This window comes from Miniopterus natalensis, chromosome 20, assembly GCF_054644295.1.
Source record: "Miniopterus natalensis isolate mMinNat1 chromosome 20, mMinNat1.hap1, whole genome shotgun sequence".
NCBI lineage: Eukaryota > Metazoa > Chordata > Mammalia > Chiroptera > Miniopteridae > Miniopterus > Miniopterus natalensis.
The window spans coordinates 16,591,103-16,614,942 of record NC_142100.1 but is presented as its reverse complement, the minus strand read 5'-3'; the positions used below and the strand labels follow the sequence as shown (position 1 = coordinate 16,614,942).

Genomic DNA, 23,840 nt, shown 5'->3' with positions numbered 1-23,840 from the left:
TGCATTTCCATCTTGTATGCCCCCACACAAGGCCCTTAACGTCACTAAACCAGTTTCTCCTCTGTCACACAGCAATAGTATCTTCTGTCCTGCCTTCCTGAAGGGCTCTGGCTTCATGCAAGATGCTTACATGAAAGTGCGCTGTCTGCCGGCCAGATAGATATAAGAGATTAATATTTGAATATCTGGAATCAAACCCAGTTTTCTGGAGTGGCTGCCTTTGATTTCTGTCTTTTAAGTCAACACTGTTTTATGTTTCTATTACTAAGCAAGTTGTTCCTGTTTGTGTGGCAAATGATGAAAGCCTTATTCCATATAATGATAATAAACACTGTTTACTTGGCACATACTATCTTGCCAGGTCTTGTGGTGTCTACTTTATTTATATTATCTTCTTTTAATTTTTCTTTGAGGCCTGTATTGTTTCTCATTCCACTATTGATAAAACAGCTTGGAAAGGCTGTGGTGAAGGGGCTACAATTCACCTAGGGTTTGATTCCAAAGCCTACGTTTGTCACCATTGGACAGATGTCACCTTCTGGGCAGATGAAGATAGCACTACTGCCCTTCAAGATAGTGCCAGGTACTGGGAAGGGAACAGGGAAAAACAACTCCTGAGCTTTAATATGGATGGCAGAAGGTAGGGAGCAAAAAGGTCCTCTTTAGAAACTATTCTTATTTTTCACACAATTCTGATAAGCTTGGTTTTGTTCTAAGCCTAAGAAGCAGCAAATTAAGAAGAGCATAAGCAAAGACTTCGGGCACTGACAGCAGCAAGAAGCAGGTGCTAAGACTCCTTCCAGTTCAAATGTTCTGAGAGTTCAGCAGCTATGACAGTAACCAAGGAGACAGATTAAATATTAAAGTCAGACACAGCAACATTAAAATAGGACACCAGGCCCCTCCGGAGTGGCTCAGTTGGTTGAGCATCGCCCCGTGCACTGAAAGGTTGCCGGTTCAATTCCTGGTCGGGGCACGTACCTGGGTTGTGTGTTTGATCCCAGGTAGGGTCACATACAGAAGGCAATGATCAGTGTTTCTTTCTCTCTCTCTCTCTCTCTCTTTTCCCCCCTCTGCCCCTCTCCCCCTTCCTCTCTCTAAGCATGTCCTCAGGTGAGGATTAAAAATATAAGAAAATAGTACACCAGTCGGGGCCATTTGTTGAAGTACATTTGATGATCTCAAGCCACCAGGGAAATGATGCTCAGGTTACAGTCATAAGTAGGGAAGAGAATTCCATGCAGAGGGAACAGCATGTGCAAAAGTCCAGAGGCCAGAAACCAATGTGTGTTTGGGAAACTTGCAAATACACTGTGATTTATTTTGACCTACTTATATAATGTGAGCCCAGGGATAGAGGGGTGATCCGGATAGGGAAGGAGAAGGGGAGCAGCACAGATGGGGCAAGGCCTTGTGAAACATGTGAGAGAGTTTGGACTTCACCCCGAGGGGCGGCCAGGGATATTTGAGGGTTTTGAGCAGGACCTCTGCATACCTCTCCAGCTCCTGTTTCTTTTCTCTCTCTGTCACTGGTTATACTCGCTTCTTTTTGTTCCTGCAAAGGCCAAGGTCATTCTCACCTTAGGCCTCTTGCCACTGCTTCTGCCTGGAATATACTATAAAGATATTCTGGGTGCAGTGTACTAATTAGGTTAGAGTAGGGTGAGCCTAGAAACAGCGATTGAATAGGGGGCCAATGCAACGATCTAAGAGGGAGGATCTAAACTGGGCAAGTAAGTGGCAGTGTGGACAGGGAGACATGGACAGATGTCTGCAATATTTTAGGAGGTAGAACTGACAGTGTCCAGCAAGTGATTGACGTGAATGGCAAGGATGATACCTCAGGCCACTGATATTCCAAAAATGGATTAGCAACCTGGTGTGATCTGATTTCCAGTGATCTACCTCACGATGTGTTTTAGGACCTCACTGCTTGCGTGGAACATGAGCTGCCTGGATTTGCTTGCTGAATTGTTGTGAATAGGTTCCAGCTGCATAAATGCAACCCATGGCCTTGTTTATGTCTAATCTTCACATTTATGATTATGTGCCTTGGGCTCTCTATAAACTAATACCTAATAACATGCTTTCTGGTGAGCATAATGGAATAAATGAGACAAAAATCAAAGTAAATGACCAAGATAATCATGATCAAGTAGCTCTTATTAAGAACCATTAAGTGCATGGCTTGGGTTTTCATATGCAAGGTCCCTTTAACAAACTTGGCTTATGTGATACGCTCCCCACTAAAGATGCTTAACTCACTACATTTGTTTAAACTCTAAAACCCAGCCATTCCCAAACCAGGCCCCCTGAACACTAGGTTTCTACTGCCAGAGTTTTTCTGTTTACATTTGCTACTATAGAGATTTGGTTTGTTTCCGAAAGATGCATTTTAGCATTTGTGTGGTGAGCCACATTTGTTATATTTGAACCACGTGTGACGTAAGGAAGAAGAGTAACCATTTAGCTTAGACGGGGAGGGGGGCTCTCTGGGTTAGCAGAGAAACTTCCTGCCAATTTAAAAGGAGCTGGTTAGATGTAGATGGTGGCAGAAATTAAAAGTGTGTGTGTGTACATACACACATATATGTGTGTATATTTTTAGATGTCAAAAGACTAATGTGGATATAAAGCTTATTAAACTGGACCATGCAGTTTGCCAGGCTTGAACACAAAGGGAAAAAACTTTCTTAGAGTCTATATGGCTTACTTTGGAGTTGAATAACATATGACTCTTAACTGACTTAGAAGTGCTTCTAGGACCAGGCCTCATTCATGTCTTATTATAGCTTCAGTTATATAAATTGCGGGGAGCCAAACAGAGAAAGTAGGAAAAGGGCTTCATCTGATAGTCGAGTGGTTCATAAATTAATAACACTGATGGAAAACTAAGGTCCAGAGAGGTTGATATGTCCATGGGCTACAATAAATTCATTCCTTCATTCAATAAACATATATTTAATATGTATTATATTGATGTATTATTTAGCTCTTTCTATATAACAAATTACCCCAAAATGTAGTGACTTAAAACAGCATGCATTTATTGTCTCACACTTCCTGTGGGTCAGAAAATCTGCATTATCTGGGTTCCCTGCTTCAAGGTCTTCCATTAGGCTGCAGTCAAGGTATCTGCTAGGCTAGAGTCACATCTGACAGCTCCACTGGGGAAGGATCTACTGCAAGCATACATAATCATTAGTAGGATTCAGTCTTTGGGGAAACTGAAAGTCTTGGTTTCTTGCTGGCTGTTGGCTGTGGGCATCCTCAGTTCCTTGCCACATGACCTCTCTGACATGGCATATTGCTTCATCAAACTATATAAGCCAAGAATGCAATAGAGAGAGTTACTAGCAAGACAAAAGTCACAGTCTCTTGTAACCTAATCACAGAAGTGGCATTCCATCAACTTTGCCACATTCTGTTGATCAAAAGCAAGTCACTACTCCAACCCATACACAAGGGGAAGGGATTACACAAGGGGATGACCACCAGGAGGTGGGGATCATTGAGGGCCATCTTTAAAAGCCATCTACCACGGTTGGTACATATATTCAGGTTTCCTTTTTTTTTTTTTTTAATATATCTTTATTGATTTCAGAGAGAGGAAAGGAGACGGAGAGAGAGAGACAGAAACATCAATGATGAGAGAGTCATTGATGGAGCCTGCAACCCGGGCATGTGCCCTGACCGGGAATCCAACCCCGATCGCCTGGATCCCAGGTCGACGCTCAACCGCTGAGCCACACCCGGCCGGGCTATATTCAGGTTTCTTTACTGTCAGATACAGCTTTTTATACTAGACCAAACCATCTGATTGTGCAATTGTGAAACAATAATATGTTTACTGTGATAGGCCAAAAAATGTGCCCCCCTCCCCGAAAAAATGTCTATGTAATCCCTTACAGGGAATAAGGGACTTTGCAGGTATGATTAAGTTAAGGAGTTTGAGATGGAGAGATTATCCTGAATTATCCAGGTAAGACCCAATGTAATTACACAGGTCCTTATAACAGAGAGGCAGAGGATCAGAGGTAGAGAAGGTGTTGTAATGATGGAAGCAGAGGCTGGAATGGTGCATCCATAAGCCAAGGAATAGGGGCAGCTTCTAGGAGATGGAAAAGGCAAGGAACAGAGGCTCTTCCCTTGAGCCTTGAGAAGGAACATCAGCTGTCACCTTGATTTTAGCCCCATAACACCCATTTAGTACTTCTGACCTAAATGTTCCTGTAAGATAATAAGGAGTGGCTGTTTTAAGCCACTAGGTTTGTGGCAATTTGTTCTAGTAGCAATAGGAAACTAATACACTTACCAAAAGGCCTTGAGGAAACCTACTTGGGGAGCTTTTTAAGGATCAAGGGGAGGCACGAGGCATAGGACGATGGGCTTCCAAGGGATTTCCCTGCCCTCCAACGACTCTGAAACAATTTACATAGTGTAGCTTCGATTTTTAGGAAAATGTTTCTAGTTCTCTTTAATACTAAATTCTATCAATAATGAGCAGGTAAAAAAATGTCATAGGGTTAGTTATATAGGCCTCAAATACTCTTCAAAATAAACAAAACCATGGCATTTAGCAGAAGATACTAAGGCTTCCATTTTTAAAGCTTGTTGCTTGTTATTTATTTGTGCCTTAGGAGTGGAAATATTGGCTGAGATGAAAGTACCTGGCACAAAACGCTTTTCCTTCTTGTTGTTTCACAGCCAGATGTTGTGAAATTCTTTTGTTTTTCTTTTTTTCTCCAGTGCCTGGAAACCTTGGCTGCTACAAGGATCATGGAAACCCACCTCCTCTAACTGGTGCCAGTAAAACATCTAACAAACTCACCATACAAACCTGCATCAGTTTTTGTCGGAGTCAGAGGTTCAAGGTAGTTGCTCTGTGGCTATTTATCTATAGAAACATTCAATAAAATGTTTACTGTTACTATTATTAATGTTTCAAGCTTTTGGGATTTCCCCCCTTAAAACTTACTTGAATTCAGAAGAACTGCAGACATTTAAAAGGGATGTTCACTGAAGGGGAAACACGGTGGTGATGCATAGTTACTGATCAGTGTGTAATACAGTATCATAGGAATGGGAAAAGGGAGAGGTCTCAGGGGATGGGTGGGCTAGGAAGATGAGGCTGGTTGCTTGCTGGGGACCAACCTTGCTGGGCTCCTTCAGGTCACTTGACATCCCTGATTGACACTTACTAAGTACTATGTCTTTGTTGTGGCAGTTCGCTGGGATGGAGTCAGGCTATGCTTGCTTCTGTGGAAACAATCCTGATTACTGGAAGTATGGGGAGGCAGCCAGTACTGAGTGCAACAGCGTCTGCTTCGGGGATCACACCCAGCCCTGTGGTGGGGATGGCCGGATCATCCTCTTTGACAGTGAGTATGCCCTGTCAAATAAGATCTCTTGTTTATTTGTGTATGTTTTTAAATCTATTTTTTTTAGAGAGAGGAAGGAAGAGAGAGAAACATCGATTTGTTGTTCTACTTGTTTATGCATTCACTGGTTGCTTCTTGTGTCCAAAACCTTGGCGTATCAGGATGACACTCTAACCAACTGAGCTACCTGGCTAGGGCCCCTCTGGTTTTGTCTTGTTTTTTTTTAAAAGGACGCTTGCTCTGGCCAGCGTGGCTCAGTTGTTGGGGCACCTGTATTCTATGTGTATAGTGCTGTCTTTTGAAAATGTCATATAAGTGGAATCATACGTTACTTAACGTGTGTCTGGCGTCTTTCACTTAAACTAATGATTTTGAGATGCACCTATGTTGTTTCGGTAGTTCCATTTTATTCTAAAAAGCATGCCTTTGTACAAATGCATCCCAATTTTTTCATCCATTTACAGTTGATAAACATTGATCTGTCTATGATAGAAGTGCTATAAAGCTGCTAAAAGCATAGGTGTACGGCGTTTATGTGGACATATGTTTTCATTTCTTTTGGGTAAATAGTAGTTCCAAGATTTCTGGGTCATATGCTAAGTGAGTGTTTAACCTTTATAAGACACTGCCAACTGTTTTCCAAAGTGGCTATCCATACCATTTTGCATTCTCAACATATGAGACTTCCAGTTGCTCCTCTACATTCTCACATGAACTTCTGTATTGCCTCTTTTTTAAATTTTAGCCATTCTAGCCCAGCTGGGCATGGCTCAGCAGTTGAGCGTCAACCTAGGATCCAGGCGATCAGGGTTCGATTCCCTGTCAGGGCACATGCCCACTTGCAGGCTCGATCAATGACCCTCTCATCATTGATGTTTCTATCTCTCTCTCCCTCTCCTTTCTTCTCTCTGAAATCAATAAAAGATATATTTTTAAAAAATAATAATAATAAATTTTAGCCATTCTTGCAGGTGTGTGGTGGTAACTCATTGCGATTTTAATTTGCATTTCCATAATTATTTATGATGTTGAACATCTTTTCTTGTTCTTATTTGCCATCTGGTATCAAATTCTTTTGGCCTAAAGAAGTTTCTTTAGCATTTTTTCTAACACAGGTCTGCTGTCAGTGGTCTCTCTCAGCTTTGAGAAAGCCTTAATTCACCTTCAATTTTTTTAAGTATTTCTGCTGGATATTGAATTCTATACTGACAGTTTTTCTTTTTTTAGTACTTAAAAAAATTTTCTTCTTTGTGACTTGCATAGTTTCTAGAGATGTCTGCGCTATCTTTGTTCCCCTGTACATGGTCTTTTCCCTTCGGCCTGCTTTCAGGATTTTATCTTTGTTTTGGGGTTTCAACATTTAACTATGATGTGTTTAGGCTGTTTTTCTTAATGTTTATTTTTTTATTTATTTGCTTGGAGTTTGCTGAGATTATTAAATTACTTTTCATTGACCTTGGAGCATTCTCAGCCATTTATTTTCTCTTCAAATATTTCTTCTGCCCTGTTATCTTTTTCTTCTCTTTCTGAGACTCCAGTTACATATTGTTAGACCACTTGATATTGTCCCACAGCTGTTGGATGCTGTTTTGCTTTTTTCACTTGTTTTTTTTCTCTGTATTTCATTATGGATAATTTCTATTGACCTATTTTCCAATGTTTTGATTCTTTCCTCAGCTTTGTGTAGTCTGTTTATAAGCCCATCAAAGGAATTTTTTAAAATCTCTGATAATTGTTTGTTTTGTTTCTAGCCTTTACATTTGACTCTTTTTATGGTTTTCATATCTCTGCTGAAATTTCCAATCTGTTCAAGCACAAAGTCCATCTTTTCCACTAGGTACTTTATGTATTAATCATGTAGTCTCTGGTAGTCCTAATGTCTGGGTCATTATAGAGTCTGGCTCTGTGGATTGTTTTCTCTCTCCTTTTTGAAAATTGAGATGTAATCAACATTGTGTTTGTTTTAGGTTTACAACATAATGATTTGAGGTATATATACATATATATATATATATATATATATATATATATATATATTTACCAGATGTTTTGTCTCTTGACAATGAGTCTTTTTCCCCTTTTTCTTTCTTGCTTGCTGACTTTCTTGCTTTTAAGTGTGTGTTGTAATATTTTATGCCATAAATGATGTATAGAAGAAAGCAGAGACTAGGGTAAATAGAACTGACACCTGAAAAGGGACAGGCCTGCTTAGTGGGGATTGAGCCTTCCTGTCAGTGGTGAGCTGGGTTGGGTTTTCTTGTTTCTGTCATCACCTTCAACGCACATGAGGCTTCAGACTCCTTCAGTGATGAGCTGCTGTTGCTGTGTGCTTAGTGTGGCGCCTGAGATGCCAGTGGGTTTTTTTTCAGTGTTCCTGTTTCACCCTCAGCTTTGAGCAGTTTCTATATGCCTATGCCACAGAGAGGATCTCCCCCACCAATGGTAGACTGCTGTTACTCTGTGAGGCCGGGGGTGGAGACTGTCTTGGTTCTCCTGTCCATCCTCAGTCTTAGACAGGACATGTTACTGGGCTTCAGGGTGGGACCTTTTCAGCATCCCTGCACTCCCTCCCTCTCCTTGGCAGCTAAACACTGTCTTGCATCTGTGGTGGCTCTTGGGAAGGAGAGTTTCCTGCCCCTGCTTTCATTGGTGCAGGATCCTGGGGCTCAGGGCAACCAGGGGCTGATGGTTTTTGCCTCTGCTCTTCCCCCAGAAGCAGATCTTTGCCTGGTTGCTTTGGCAGAAAGGAGAGAGTTTCCTACTCCCTCCTCCCCAGGGGCAAACAGGTTTTGTTTCTACCTTGGCTCTGGGAGCAAGAGGGTTTGCTGCCCCTCTCCCAGTAGCGTAAGGCTTTGGTACCTTTGGGAGGGGGACTCTGGTGGGCTCTGGGTGGAGGCCTGCCCAGAATTGCCTGCAGTGAGTGCAGACCCCTGTGGTCTGGGGCTCCCTGTTTTCTAGACTAAAAGGCTGGCCCACACTCGAACTTTAGGAATTTGTTAAAATTTTAGCTGCTTTCTTCTTACTTGCTTTTGTGGCAGCTACCTCTTCCTCTCCTGCTCTGTCAAAGATGAAACACTTTTGTGTGGCCTGACTCTGCTTGGAGGGGCTTCTTACTGTTTAGAATTAAATTCCCTTTGTCTGCAGACTTCAGCTTTCGGATAGGTTGGTAAAGTTTTGAGCTTTTTCTTGTTGTTTGGATGGAAGCAGCATCCTCTTACTGCTTTCTACATCCTAAAGGGAAGCAGAACTCCCCCAAAGCTTTTTAAATCCCAGCCCTACACTCCCTCTCAAGGACGTTCACTTCCAGGGCCTTGTTTACACTTCACCACCTAAGATACGGTCAAGTGGGTGTATACCCTTCCTAGAACCTGCAGGTCAAAAACAAGAATCCAGAGAAATCAGATGTGCTAATTAATACAGAGTGATCAGAACCAAGTGAGTCTCCTCCAGGCAGGAAGTAATTTTTCGTGTGGACCCTCATGTGTGCATTTCACCTCTAAGGTATCAGGGATGCCCCAGTGCTGTAAAGCCCTTCTCTTTTCATGATTTTACCTCATGGAGTTCCTCCTCTGCAAAGAGGTCCCAGTGTTTTCATGTGCTTTATCTCATCTGTCCTCACATATTCATGTGATACAAGAGCAGGTGGTGATCTCTCCATCCTCAAAACTGAGAGAAACGACAGGCCTGGAAGTGAAGGATCACATGGCTCAGCTGGTCCCAAACCCAGACTCTCTGACTCCAGCCTGGCCCCCACCTCGGTCACACCACTGTACTGTGTGCTAATTCTAAGATCTCCTGGGCAAAAAAAAAAAAAGCTTCCAAAGTCATTTGTTCAGGGTTTAAGTGATTCATTTTGTGATTTGATCCTGAAACAGAAGACGGTCTGGTTTTATAGACAAAAAACAATATCCTAAGCTGGATCACATTCATTCAGAAGAGTTTTGTTTGTAACTTTTTGGAAAGTGAGCCCTGTGGCTGAGTCCCAGGCTGAGGGCCGGTATCCTTTTGTCTTCCACAGCTCTCGTTGGCGCCTGCGGTGGAAATTACTCGGCCATGACATCTGTTGTCTATTCCCCTGACTTTCCTGACACCTACGCCACAGGGAGGGTCTGCTATTGGACCATTAGGGTGCCAGGAGCCTCCCACATCCACTTCAACTTCATCTTATTTGACATCAGGGATTCTGCAGACATGGTGGAGCTACTGGACGGCTACACCCACCGAGTCCTGGTCCGTTTCAATGGAAGGAACCGCCCACCTCTGTCCTTTAATGTCTCTCTGGATTTTGTCATTCTGTATTTCTTCTCTGATCGCATCAATCAGGCCCAAGGATTTGCTGTCTTGTACCAAGGTAAGACTTCCCTGCATGCCTCAGGCTCCTCTTGCACACCCTGTGACCTGTGGACCTTGGGCAGTTCTTGCCAGGAGGTCTTAGTCAGGAGCTACTGACTTAACTTCCAGATTTTCCCATCTCCTATTTCATAACTTGTATACGTTTCATGATACAGAAAAGACGTAAAGCCTGTCAATTTTGCCATGTTAGTAGTTCTAATGACAGTTTTCATGGGAGGGTTAAAAGAACAACCAAAAGAAAGAGCTGAAGTTGGTAGAATTGGAAGGCTCTAAGGAGGTCAGCTGGTCCTTCCTTCTGCCTCTCCTGATCATTTGGTCCTTCCTTCTGCCTCTCAGGATCTCAGCCAGTCCCAAAAGAGTGGTTTCCCATCTTTCTTCAAATCCTCCTAGATGGACCCCACTCTCTGCCTCTCTAATGTGGACACATGTTCTGGGCATGTCTCTGCCAGCACTTGAGAAACGCAGGGTGTCTAAGACCTAGTCTTTGTCCTAGATGTCAAGGGTTTCAAGAAGAGCTCAGTCAGCGTGTGCTACAAGGAGTCAGAGGGAGGAGGCCTCCCCACAGGCAGGACAGTCTTGAAGAACAGGAGGATTTGGGTCGATAGATAGGAAAGAAGAGGGCTTCAGGCAGAAGGAGCCATAGCTGCAAAAGTACAAGGATTGGAAAACGATAAAGTAGGCTCAGATGTCCACAAACAGACCAAATGATTAGAAGTTAACAGCTCATTCCTTCTGCCTCCTTCAGAGCCAAGGACTGATAGGTTCTGTTTGGGGAACAGTAGAGAGAATTGCACCCAGAATTGGATCAATGAAAACAACCTTTCTACCTAACCAATAGCTCCTCTACATAACCAATGCCTCCTCCTCCATAGCTCTTTATTGTCTTTATCAGCTTTTCCACAGTTAATTCCTTTTGATCTTCCAGCCATCAAGGAAGAACCGCCACAAGAGAGGCCCACTGCCAACCAGACACTAGCCGAAGTGATCACGGAGCAGGCAAACCTCAGCATCAGTGCTGCCCGGTCCTCCAAAGTCCTTTACGTCATCACCACCAGCCCCAGCCACCCACCACAGACTGTCCCAGGTAGCAGTTACTGAACACCATCAAAGGGGGTGGAAGCCAAGGAGCTGGAAGGCAGCTTTCTTGGCAGTTACAGAATTAGAGAGCTCTTGAGTATTTCTCATTCCAAGGCAGGTTGGGGGTCCTGGCTCTGTCACTATGTTTGTCCTGGCCTTTGAGAGACATGTTCTCGTTAGCTTGACTCTTTAGTCCTTAGGAAAAGTGCTCACCTCCATAGAGCCAACATGTGTGCCTTTTGTACATTGTGGTTAATCAGCTAATCCAGAGTTTTATCACACTGAGAATATTTTTCTAGAGCCCCAAGTTGTAGCTCCCTAAATTGGCAATTTCAAGCATTCTATTCATTCATTCATTCATTCATTCATTCATTCATTCATTCATTCATTCATTTAAAAGATATGTAAGTGCTTTAATGGTGCCAGGTGCTGTCTTAGGCACTGGACTATACAATGAACCAAACAAAATCTGCTCTCCAGCAGCTTATAAGTGGGAAGAGAAAGACAAGAAGGAAAATTAAAAGTCAGATAGTGGTAAGAGCTATGAAGAAAAGTCATGCAGGGGAAGGACAGAGAGTGGATGATGGTCTTGTGGTTTAAGCTGGCCAATTTGGTTGGGACAGTCTTCTATTCTCTTTTCTGCCAAGGAAGTTGGGGCCTTTATGAGCTGAAAGATCTCTAGTGTATTGTTAGCAATTAGTTAGCCTAGAGATTTTCAGACTATTCTCCAGGTCCTCTGCAGGACCCTCCACAGAAGGTCAGGGATGAGAGCCTCTCCATTGCTTGCCCCACATCATTTGTTTGTGTATCCTGATAGGATTTCACAGGTAACACATCTCATTCCTCAGATGAGGAAACTGAGGCCCACAGAGTTTATGTAACTCATCTGTGGTTTCGCAGTGGATCTAGTAGTAGAGACAGAATGTGCACCACCACTTTCAACTCTGAGTCCAGTGCATTTTGGACCACACCACCTGCCTCTCTCCAAGAGGGAGCTCTAAAGCCAGGCAAGGTGCTCAGAAGGCTGGGACTCCATGCCCACCTGGCTCTTAGCTACATTTGGTGGCTGTTCCCACCTGCAAGGAGCTCCTTGGCCAGACCTGCCTCTCTGGGGCTGCCAGCGTTCACTCAGGGTTTCCTTCTGAAAGCTGAGCTCAAAGAGGTCTGATGAACCTTGTCTTTTGCACTTGCAGGATGGACCGTGTATGGCCTGGCAACTCTCCTCATCCTCACAGTCACAGCCATTGTAGCAAAGATACTTCTTCACGTCACATTCAAGTGAGTACGACAGAGCTGCCCAATTCCAGGAGTGAAGGCTCAGAGCTCCTTGTCTACTGTGCTTCATTTGTCTGGGTAAAAGTGTAACATCAGAACATGATCCGAAAGCCCTTAGTCCTAGGGAACATCGGATAGTAGACATTTCTCATTCTCTGTAGAGTGAAATGTACAACTGGACAAATGTCACTAAGGTTTGAAGGATTGTGTTTGCTCCTGTATCCAAAGGATACAATTTCAAGGAGGATTGAAATAGCCTGGACATAAAAACCAACAGTTTCCATTTTTTGCCTCCTGCCTTGAAGAGTTCTTGATGCAAGAGCAAAGATTGCTAGGACAATACCATGCATATATCCTGATGCCTTCTAAAAACTGGGAAACATTATTAGGAAGAGAATTCTAACATTTTATTAACTATTGCTTAATAGTCATTTTAAGGCATTTTTTTAAAGAAGCTTAGGAAGCATTGTCCTTCAATTCTGACCAATTTGGAAAAAAACATTTGGAAAAAAACATGTCATAAGGGAAGGAAGGGGCTCCTGAAGTTTGTGTATTTATGGAGGGGAGTCCTTTCTAATTTTTTTCTAGACTTCCACTCTGTCTTTCCTGTGGTTCCCTGTCCAGGCTCTCTCCATTTCCTTTTTTTCTTCTTCAGTTTTATTGAGATATAATTGATATACAGGCTATCTGCATTTCAAGGCCTTCTCACTAGCCCTCTGCCATTTTATACATTAAATGATGGCTCCTCCATTGCCCTGGGAAGGCTGCCCTTGGTCACACTGGGTCCACCCATAGGCCTCTCCACCCTGCGCTTTACATTTTTCAGTGGAAACACTGTCATTATTGTTTACTGAGCCCACTCACATGCCAATTTATATATATGATTTTTTTTTAAGTCACAATTCACGTGTTCTGGAAGCCTCTCAGGCACAGTCCTGACCACATGTCTCCTACAGCAGCAGGAGAGCAGGAGGCTTCCTATAGGACCCAGCAGTTCACAGCATGCTGAGGCCCTAAATTACATGTCTGCCTCCCATCTGACATTGGAATCCCTTTGCAGCTTCCCTGCCATGCAGCATTGGTGGTAAAGCAGGACCCACTTCAAGCAGAGTGGTTCTGCCTTTGTCCCGTTTTAACTAGGTGAGCTTCTGGGTAAATGTCATTTAAAGAAAGAGTTCTTCTATTTTAAAAAACACCAAGAATTTGAAAACTCATAATGTGTCTCAATACAGCCCTTTCCAGATTCGAGTAATACTGCGAGTTAGAAAATTCTTTGTTAAACTGAGCTGGAATCTGCCCCGCTGCACTCCCACCCCACAGGACATGTTTTGTCGGCACAATAGTCCTTCAGATCTCTAAAGGCAGCTATTAGATCTTTCCCATGACCTCGCCTCACTGAGAGTCCCATTTCACAGGTACAGGTGTCTCATGAGATGGTAGGTTGTTTGGGATGCTTTTTCTATTGGACACAGAGAACTCCAATTTTTTTTGTTTGACAGATCACACCGTGTTCCTGCTTCAGGAGACCTTAGGGATTGTCATCAACCAGGGACGTCAGGGGAAATCTGGAGCATTTTTTATAAGCCTTCTACTTCGATTTCCATCTTTAAGAAGAAGCTCAAGGGTCAGAGTCAACAAGATGACCGTAACCCTCTTGTGAGTGACTAAAAGCTCCCCCCACGCCCAGGACAGGAGGTTCCTCTGAGCTCAAGGCCACAGGGACCACCCCTCCCATGGTGTCTCCTGAAGAACTCTTCCCTGCCCCTCCCTTGGCCTCTTCTGAGGCACCTGCCAGTGGACTGGGAAGGGGCGCCCTGCTTCAGGGTAGGCGTAGCCCGGATCCATCCTGCTTCTTCAGCTGCACTTGGAGAGACTCAGGGTCCCAGGTCCGGACCCTCCTGTGCGTGTGTCTCTCTCTCTGATCCAGGAGTGGGCGTGTCAGGGCATGGGGGCTGAGATTACAAAGATGCCGTGTCTGGCACTGGTCTCGGGTACATTCTAGGTGACTGTCGGGTGGTGGGTAAGTGTAGTGTGTGTTGAGTCATACTCGCTTCTTCTCTGTTCTCTCCACACACAGATCATTTTTTCCCAGTCTTTATGGTTTGGAAAAGGACCAGATGGAGAATTCTGAGGTTCTCTTGAGGGTTGGCCTGGTCCTCTACTCCTGGGTGTTAGCATCCCCAAAACCCTCAAGGGAGCCTGTGCTCTGTGCTGACTGCGGCTTTGCTCTCCAGGTGCTAGATGAGAAGAGGCCTCCTCCAACCTTGGACAGCCTGTGAATTAGGTCTGCTGACCCCCACTCATGTCAAACCTGAAATCTTCCACATTTGGGCTTCTTTCCATAGCTTGGTGACCAGCACAGCCAGCTTGTGGAGTGGTCCTATAAAACATCCACTGATTTATTCACACAGCAGACTTTGCTAGAAGCTTTTATAGGTGCTCAGTAATTCCTTGTTGGATTGGATTTGTCTGGCCTTGCCCCAAAACAGCGTGGGGTCCTGTGGCACCTGAACCTGGCCTTCATCTCTCCATGATTCTCTAAGCTGACTCTCAGTTCAGAACAGGGAGTATAAATATCATGGTGTGGCATTTAGGCAGCATAATGTGAGTCAGGATGCCAGCAGCCCCTCCTTTAGCTGTCCCTCTTTGTAAAAGATGAAAGTCACCCCTCAGCCTGCCCCTTCTTATGGGAACAGAGTGGGGTTTGGAATGACTTGGTGGGGAAGGAGTGGGCTGTTACCCCTAGTCCTACACTACCCTGTCCTTCAGGTGGGGAGGTGAATCACAGAGATGACATGAGGAGTGAGAGGGAGGGTTTGGTAACTGGAGACCCCCTGAAGATAGGCCTCTGAAAATTGAGAGCTGCAAATGCAGTGGCCACTGCTTGTGAGAGTCAGTGCCATCTCCAATTTAGAAGTGCCCACCACCCAAAAGCAGGCTTTGTCAACGGCAACTGAGAAGAGCAGCCTGTGCCTCTGAAGGCTGGGCCTGATCCTTGGTCAGAACATGACTCTCCCTAAGGCGCTCAAGCCTTGGGTCTTGCTGTGCCTCTGGCCTCACAGGTTCCCTCTTGGAGCACTCTGCCTACATTCCCCAAGTCCCCAAGTGCCTGCCCCAGCACTTCCTGGGGTTCTGCCATTAACTGGCTGCTTCCAGAAAAACAGAGGGCCGAATGGGGACAGCTGGGAGGTGTCTGCAGGGAAAGGTGACACTTGGCAACCAGGAGAGATGCTAAGAACTGGCAAGCAGAGGGGCCTTCAGAAGAGGGAAATGGGGCAGTGTGTCCACAGAAGGGTAGGGGCACTGCCCCCGGCACCATGTGGCGCCCACGATGAGCATGGATCTGCTTGGTGCTGTCTTCACACTTTGATCTGGAAAGGGCGATTACTTGGGAGCAGCTGTCTGCAGGCCCCTGGGTCTGGAGACAGAGGTCTGTCCCATACAAGGACCACTGGATATACACTGACATGTGCTGTCTCCCTTCAAAGCTATTCCTGGCTTTTGAGGAATCTCCTCTCAAACACAAAGTGTCAGGTGTGGAGTCACAAAGGGCACTGAGCTGTGAATAGACCCACTCGTGGCACCAAGGGAATGTGGAATTTCGCAAAGGGTTCACCCAGCCGAGAGCCAATTGTTCAGCTGCCCAAGGCTTATTGTGATCACTGGCCTTTGGGGCCACCTGCCTGCCCTGCTCACCTCACACTGGTCACAGGGGCCAAGCCCCAAGTTAGTGTGTTGTCTGAGCCTGCAGCAGGATCAGCCCTTCCTCAGAGATCCTGGAAGTGCTGGTGACACCCCAGTACTCCTTCTGGCTGGTCCTGGAACAACCCAGTGCCACCAGGATCGACTTACTGTCCAGGGAGGGACCACGGGAAGCCCAAACCAGCTTCAGCAGCATGGGGGGAGAGAGCTGTAAATTGTCTCAGGCCAAACCTCCACACACTCCTTGGCCACAGCCTGTGCATGGTCTTGGTTGGAACCTATCAACAACACCCCACAGAGGGTCCCCTGTGGCTAAGTAAACACCTGAGAAATAAATTGTCCCAGAAGAGGTGAGGTGTGCTTCAGGAGCATTGAAGGAGGAAGCGCTTGATCTTTTAAGACACTACTTTAGAAGAGAGAAAGTGGGGTTGGAAGTGATTAGAAAGGGTGACCCTGAGAAAAGTCCATTATAGGTCACATAGCAGAAGATTATGAAAGGAAGGGGGGGGGCTCTGGGGACCACCCTGGACAGCAGGCTCCCTGTCCACAGCCTCTGCCCTGAGGTAGGTGAGTGGAGGATGCTGTAGGTGGGCGCCTCAGGACCTGTGTGCCCTCTTCATCCCGTTCCCTGCTGTCACCCAGGGCCGGCCCTCTCAGCGTGTATCCCAACATGAGGGAAGGCCTCTGGCGGCTGCTCTTGTTTCCTCCCATGGCAAATGCGCCTTTTCTCAGCCATATTTCACAGTGTCCTTGGCCCCTCTAGAAGGCACTCGGTGCTCTGTGTTCTTCCCCACGTGTCACTGCTTACAGAGCAGAGGAGTAGGAGGGAACCCCGGGTTCCTTCCCTCACATCCCCCATGTCAGAACAGGGTGAGGCCTCTCTGGGTGTAAGTGAGGTAACTGGGTTGCTGTAATTTCTGGAGTGTGGGCTCTGGCTCAAGACTCCAATCAGCCAGAAACCCACAGAGATCAAAGCACTAATGAATACAGCTATCCTGGACCTCAGGCCAAACCTGTGGGGAAGGCCTCACCCACACGCCCATTGTCAGCCCAAGGCAGGAGTTGGCCTGACCCAGCTAAGGATCTGGCCAGGCTGTCCCAACACAACAGGGCATGCAGGTGTCGCCAAGCCTCCGTGTGTCCTGGCACTTAATCCTCACGAGCACTTAGTGGCCAGCCTCCGAGATCCCGTCTCCCCTGCCTGACGAGGCCACCCCATGTCCCACACAGAGCGAGCCCAGCTCCCTACTCCATAGCCCAGTCAGCTGGCACCCTCTTGGGTTTCGAATCTCCTATTTGGTGTTTGATATCTGCTTTTGTTACTACCTTGGGAATTTTTAACCTTTATCGTTTCCTCTGGTGTCTTTGTTTACCTTCCTTACCCTTCTACCTCCTGGCCAGGTCTCTCAGCTTAGCTGCCCTGGCGTGGGGTGTTTCTCAAACCTTCCAGCCACAGCTGCCTCCCCTCAGGCTGGCTGGCTCAGGGGTGACAGGGCCTCACCCTCTGCCTGCAGACACCAGGGGGGTGCCCATTGCACAGGCTCCTCTGTCTTGCCGAGTCCAACATACTCAACGAGACAGAAGTGGGGTATGGAGGGAAGTCCTAGGCAAATCTACTGCTTCAGAAAGGATGTGTCTTCAGGAGCACGTGGTGAGGAGCTGCTGCCGCAGGGTTCACGCAGCATCCAGACCTGCCCATGTCCAGACTCACCTTCCCATGGGGAACTTGACTCTGGATGACAAGGCTTTATTTGTAAATATGCTCTTAATATGCAACTTTGAGAATAAAATAGAAACATCATGTATTTTAAAATATAAAATGAAGTGTGACGCACTGTATACAATTTAATATATATTTTTAGGATTTTGTTATTTAAGAAAATGGAATGTAATGGTACTTAACTTTTACAAAAGAGAGAAAAATGTTATTTTTACTGCCTGGAGAAAATAAATATTCTCATTGTTGTAGATACAGGGCGATGGGCCCTGGCTTGTTGTTTTTATGGGCGCATGCTCCAAGAGCCCCCCAAACAAGGATGGTGTCACGTACTGGAAAGTCCTCTGCTGTTCTTAACTCTGTGCCAAGCCTCTCTGCAGCTTTGGCCCACAGTTGTTCTTCAGTTAGTAAGATCGGAAAGAGTTGGCATTCCAAATCAACACCCCATACAGTGGAGACGGGGGCAGTTCTAGGGGACAAGCACGAGGCTGCACTGAGAAAAACCTGGGCTTGAATTTGACCTTGAGTTGAGCAGTCCACTTCTCAGCCTCAGTTTCCCCTCCCTGTAAAATGTAATGATATCTGTGCTTCAGAAGGTGATGAAGAGTGAGAACATGTATCTAAAGCACTAACGTAATTACTGTCCCACGTGGAATTCGTCTTGCCTTTCAGAGCGACCAGTTCTCCCTTTCCCCACCCTTTCCTTTTCAATAACACTGATGGAAGCTCCGTGTGAGCTGCCTGCCCTGCTCCCCGCACCCCTGTCAGGCACTGTGCATAACCTCACAGCCCTTTCAGCAGGTACTGTTGCCCCTATTTTGCCAGTGAGAAAACTGAGGCTTAGAGAAGAGCATTGGGATAGCAGTTGAGAGCACAGCCCTAGAGTCAGCCTACAGGATTCAGCTCCCACCATGCATTTGCTGAGAGGCCAGGATGTGTAAAACAGGGAGACTTTGAAGGATTTCGGTGGAGGAGTGACATCAGATTCCTAGTTTAGAAGGATTTCTTACTTGCAATAGGAAAAACAGATTGGAGTGGAGTAAGACCAAGGGTGAGGGGGCTAATCAGAAGCTCATAGATGCATAAATGAGCCCCCCAAACCAGCACTGTGGAGTGAGGGGAGGACCTAGGCAAGAGTAAGCTGGCTACACACATAGACCCCAAGTAGGCACTTGGGTCCGACTACCTGGGCTCACATCCCAACCCTACCATGTACCAGAGGACCTTGGGTGAGTGATTCAGCCTGTGTGCCTACGGTCTCATCCGTCAGGGGCGATTATAGTACCTGCGCATAGGGTTGTGATTGAAACTATATTACTATATTACCTGTACTATAGTTTCAATAAATGGTAGCTATTCCTTGTTATTCTAGAGTAGATGCAAGGGTTAAGAACAAGGAAGTACCTAAGGTACACATTTATTTCAATGTGCAGTATTAGAAGTGTTTGGAAAGGTCTTTATTTAGAAGTTTGGTGATGCTTTTGTGACTAGAAATATGCCATAGGAACTTAATTCTGTATCAGTTAGCCTGTGGTCCAATTGGTTTCCTCATACTTCATTTCACATAAAGTTGCAGTTTCCAAGAACTTACCAACGACGTTAAGTGAGGACTTACTGTAGTTCTCTGGCAGGCACATTCCCTTGACATGGTGTCTGTGCCCCCTCTTCCCCTCTGTCCTCTCCCCAGCTGACCTTGGCCTGCACCCACACCAGCCTGCCCTAACCCTGCTGTGGCGGTTGCAATATGATGGCATCTGAAAGGCCGGCTTCACTTGAGTGTTTCTCTTCTCTGAGCTTTCTTTCTCTCTTTCCCAGAAGCTCTTTCCTTCCCTGAAGGAAAATATTTTTTGACTTTTTAAAAATTTAAGTATAGTTGGTATACAATATTACATTAGTTTCAGGTGTACACTATAGTGATTCAACATTTATATACCTTACAGTGTGATCTCCACACTACGTCTAGTAGTCATTGGTCACCATGCAAAGTTATCACAACATTGCCGACTATATTCCCCTTCACGGTTCCCCCCACCCTCCACCCTTCTGGCAACCATCAGTTTGATCTGTTTCTATGAGGCTGTTTCCTTTGTTCATTTGTGTGCTAGTTTTTAGATTCCAGATATCATGTAAGTGAAATCATATGATATCTGTCTTTCTTCGTCTGACTTATTTTACTTAGCCTAATACTCTCTAGGTCTATCCATGTCACAAATGGCAAGATTTCATTCTCTTTTATTGCTGAGCAATCTTCGTGTGTATGTGTGTGTGTGTGTGTGTGTGTGTGTGTGTATCACATCTCCTTTATCCAGTCATCTATCGATGGGCACCTAGGTTGCTTCCATATCTTGGCTACTGTAATACTACTGCAATGAACATAAAGGTGCATATATCTTTTCCAATTAGCGTTTGTTTGTTTTTGGATAAATACCCGGAAGTAGAATTGCTGGGTCATATGACAGCTCTATTTTTAGTTTTCTGAGGAATCTCCATACTGTTTTCCATAGTGGCTGCACCAATCTGCAGTCCCGCCAACAGTGCACAAGGGTTCCCTTTCCTCCACATTTTCGCCAACACATGTTATTCGTATACTTTTTGATAATAGCCATTCTGACTGATGGGAGATGGTGTCTCATTGTGGTTTTGATTTGCATTTTCCTGATTAGTAATGTTGAGCATCTTTTCATATGCCTGTTGGCCATTTGTATGTATGTCTCTATATCCTCTGCCCATTTTCTGATTGGATAGTTTATTTATTTTTTGTTATTGAGTTGTATGAGTTCCTTATATATGTTGGTTACCCACCCTTATCAGATGTATCATTTGCAAATATATTCTGAAGGAAAATATTTTTAATGGCTGGTAGAAAACAAATGGGGTTGCCCCACTGGTGAGTTTCTTAAAGACAGATTAGCCTACAGCAGAAAAATGAATGCAGCCAGAATGTGCAGCTGTCCTGCCTCAAGTGGGATGTGGAAGAGCCCCCAAGCCCACCTGAGTGGACTTTGGGGACCACTGGCCTTGACCTCATCTACTTGTTTTGAGAGCTTTGGACATTGTAAAACCCACCCATCTGGGAGCCAACACCAGGGCAGCATCAGCCTCATCCTTTGTCAAGCAATCAAAGGCTCTTCTTCCTGTGGGGACAAAAAGGGCTGGACAAGGGTGACCTTGTCTCCAAGCTTGGAAATCACATGATCATCTCCTCTCCCCCCTGGGCTGTGAGTGCCTGAAACTGCAGACAGTCTATGGGACTCTGAGAACTGGAGAACTTTTGTTCCTCTGTGGCAGGGTCGGGTCCCTGTGGGGAATTGTTTTTGCTTGGCTGAAAGGGGCACTTGGGGGATAGACTATTTCAACCTCAGGAAGCAGCAACATTTGCTTGTAACTGGAAGTCTTCGTTTCTGGTCTCCAGCTGTTGTCTGGAGCCACAGGCCCCTGCTGAATGGGACTACACCCGGCAACTGGGGGCAGGCAACACCCGGCCAGGCTGGCCATGGACCAGACTGTGTCCACGGGGCCCTTCTCCAGGACAGCCCAGGGGCAAGGATGCCCCCAGCCCTCCTGACACTGGACACTGGGCTCTGGAATGAACCTGCTAGCTGTGGATGACTGGACTGGGGAGCCAGGCTCCACGGAGAAGCATTTTAGGAGGAAAATAGATCCAAGTTTGAGGTCCAGGCTCACTCCTTAGGGGGAAAAAAGGAGAAAAGTCTGACACAGCCAAGGCTTTTGCAACAGAGAAGTTTCAGATTTCACTTGTTTCACTCTTAGGAACGTTTACCATTGTCCCTGTTCAAGTGAGGCCACTGGACTTTTAAAAACTTAATTGGGGGCCTGCTATTTTGCACAGTGATCATGTGAATATGTTTAATGGACCTGTCTTAATTGCTAGTGCCACAGATGAGTCAGATCAAGAGCTCTCAAGGGGTATTCAGACCTCATATTTAACCAATTATGGGGCATCTTTCTATGGCCCCAGGCAAGCTGAGGAAAGAGCTTTTGAATATGCAAGGATGGGGGTCATAATAGTAATAATAATAGCAGCTAACATTTCTGCAGTACCTATGTGTGCAAGACACTCTAGTGAGCACTCAGACATCGCTGAATTCACCCATATGACAGCCCAGCCTGGGAATGGAGGCTCAGACAAGGGGCCCAGCCAGTGGAGGGCAAGGCCAGGATTCAGCCTGCTCCAAAGCCAGGGCAGCTTATTCCTGTTGCGCTTCAGGCCCCTCAGAGCAGGCAGATGGACTCTGAGGAAGACCCCAAAGCCCCCAAATATCTCACCCTCACAGATGTTGCCTCCAGACAGCCCAGGGAAAGTACAGATCAATTTGCCTGGGGCGAGGAAGGCATCAAACCTACACTTCTTTACCTATTTGAGAACACAAATCCCTTTGAGAATGAGATGAGTGCTATCAAGCCCCTCCCCACAAAAGATCCCACTACAAAAATCTGCATAGAAATTCTGGAGATTTAAAGACCTCCCTAAAACCCTTCCATGGACTTTAGGTTTAGAATCTCTCCATGAAGCCATAAGCATTGGTACCTGAAAGTTAAAACTAGACCAAAAGAGGACAATAAGAGTATTAATATAATAATAGTAACCATTGATACATTTAACTGATCACTTATTAAGTGTGAGGCACTTATTACAGGGGTTGGTAAATTTTTTCTGCAAAGGGCTAAATAATAACTATTTTACTCTTTTTGAACAATATAGCCTCCGATCTCTGTCACAACTACTCAACTCTGCCCACACTGGTTGTTGGGGGCCAACCACTAGAGTCAGTGCCCATCCACTGGGACCCTCAAGGACCCCATTACTGCAAGTCCTGGAGCCGTACAGGTGACTCCAAGAGAGGTGAGGGATTGGCATTGGGGGACGGGGAGACACCAGGGCCCACACATAAGCAGCCACAGACAATATCTAAACAAATGGTCGGTTGTGTTCTGATAAAACTTAACTTATGGACACTAAAACTTGAATTTTATATCACTTTTACATGTCAGCAAATAATATCATTCTGTTTTGTTTTTTTTTTACACCAACAATTAAAACGTGTAAAAACTGTTCTTAGCTCATGGGCCATACACAATAGGTGGCAAGCCCACAGGCCATCATTGCCCGCCCCCTGCAGTGTGCCAGCCACTTACACACATGGTATTTAATGCTCACAGCAACTGTATCTATTAAGCACTGTTATTATCCCCATTTGTCAGATGAGAATACTGAGACTCAGGTTAAATAACTCGTGTGAGAAGCACAGGAGTCAGGACTTGAACCCACCCCAAGCCTGTTTGTTTTCCTGAGGGACAAGACCTGGTGAGTTTCAATTGTGGAGAAAGGAAAGGAAAAGATGCTCGAGGAGCGGGAAGGGAGGTCCTAACTAACGCATGGCAGCACTCAGGGCCCGGGAGCATAAGGGAGGGCGGGGAGGGGCTCTTTGCTTGAATGGCCTGCACTGCGGGGGAGGGCGGCTGGTTTCCTGAGCTGTTGTTCCTCCAGACAGAGACCCAGATCCAGGACAGCTGGTGGCCCTGACATTGTTTTGCATCTCCCAGGTTCTCTTAATTATAACCAATTTGCCACCCTCAGCAATTCCTTGTTCTCCCTTGCTAATACCCATGAGTTGGAACTGTGAGCGAGATGCCCAGCCAAACGTTCAGCTAAAATCATTTCCCTTTCCCGTGTAGGGAGCCCCAGTCTCTTAGAAGCTTGCCTTTCTTCTCAGTCCTATGAGGTGGTCTAGTCCCGCCCTTTTGCATGCTGCCGTGCTCGGCTGAGATTCACCATCCAGATCTCTTAGCAAAGAGGGTGACAGAACCTGCTTAACTTTCTCCAACTCCTTGCCTTCCTGGCTGACTCTCAGGCTCAGGGTGATGGCCAAGGATGGTCTTTCTTCTCGGTGCACTTCACCATTTCTCTACTCCCGCCTTAGTTATTTGCAACGTAGGCCCAAGGCTTTGGAACAAACTCTCTACTCCAGAAACATACTCCAGGCTGTACCTGTGTATTGTTTAGGGTGACAGGGCCTGGAAGCTGGGGCTGAGGAAGGTGGTCGCACAAGGGACCAGAGAAGGAGCAGGCTTGATGTCACACCATGTGTAGGTAACCTTGGCCAAGCCATCTGGCTTCACTTAGGAAACTTTGGTTCTGCATCAGAGGAGCCTTGAAACTATGAGCTCTGGACTCAGGGACCTGGGATCAATGCAGTTGCTACCATCTGTAGTTCCCAGACCTCAGGCAAGTTATTTTACCTTTCTCATCTCAGTTTACCCATCTATAAAATAGGTGTAACAGTAGTTTCTCGTAGGGTTGTTGTGAAGATTAA

The 23,840-nt window shown here is 45.7% G+C and overlaps 1 protein-coding gene across 2 annotated transcripts in view; it reads left to right on the top strand.

Annotated features, from left to right (window-relative positions):
* KREMEN1 (kringle containing transmembrane protein 1) overlaps positions 1 to 17,756 on the top strand; it is a 49,369-nt gene extending 31,613 nt beyond the window's left edge. Inside the window, exons 4-9 of one of the 2 annotated variants that reach the window (XM_087828361.1) lie at positions 4,750 to 4,874; positions 5,228 to 5,381; positions 9,400 to 9,732; positions 10,660 to 10,818; positions 12,005 to 12,089; positions 13,586 to 17,756. In XM_087828361.1, the coding sequence (XP_087684487.1) occupies positions 4,750 to 4,874; positions 5,228 to 5,381; positions 9,400 to 9,732; positions 10,660 to 10,818; positions 12,005 to 12,089; positions 13,586 to 13,754 (1,025 nt within the window). In that variant the 3' untranslated portion in view covers positions 13,755 to 17,756. Of the gene's footprint in view, positions 1 to 4,749; positions 4,875 to 5,227; positions 5,382 to 9,399; positions 9,733 to 10,659; positions 10,822 to 12,004; positions 12,090 to 13,585 lie in introns of both variants that reach the window. The other variant, XM_087828360.1, reaches the window with a different exon arrangement.
* The last annotated feature ends 6,084 nt before the right edge of the window (positions 17,757 to 23,840 follow it).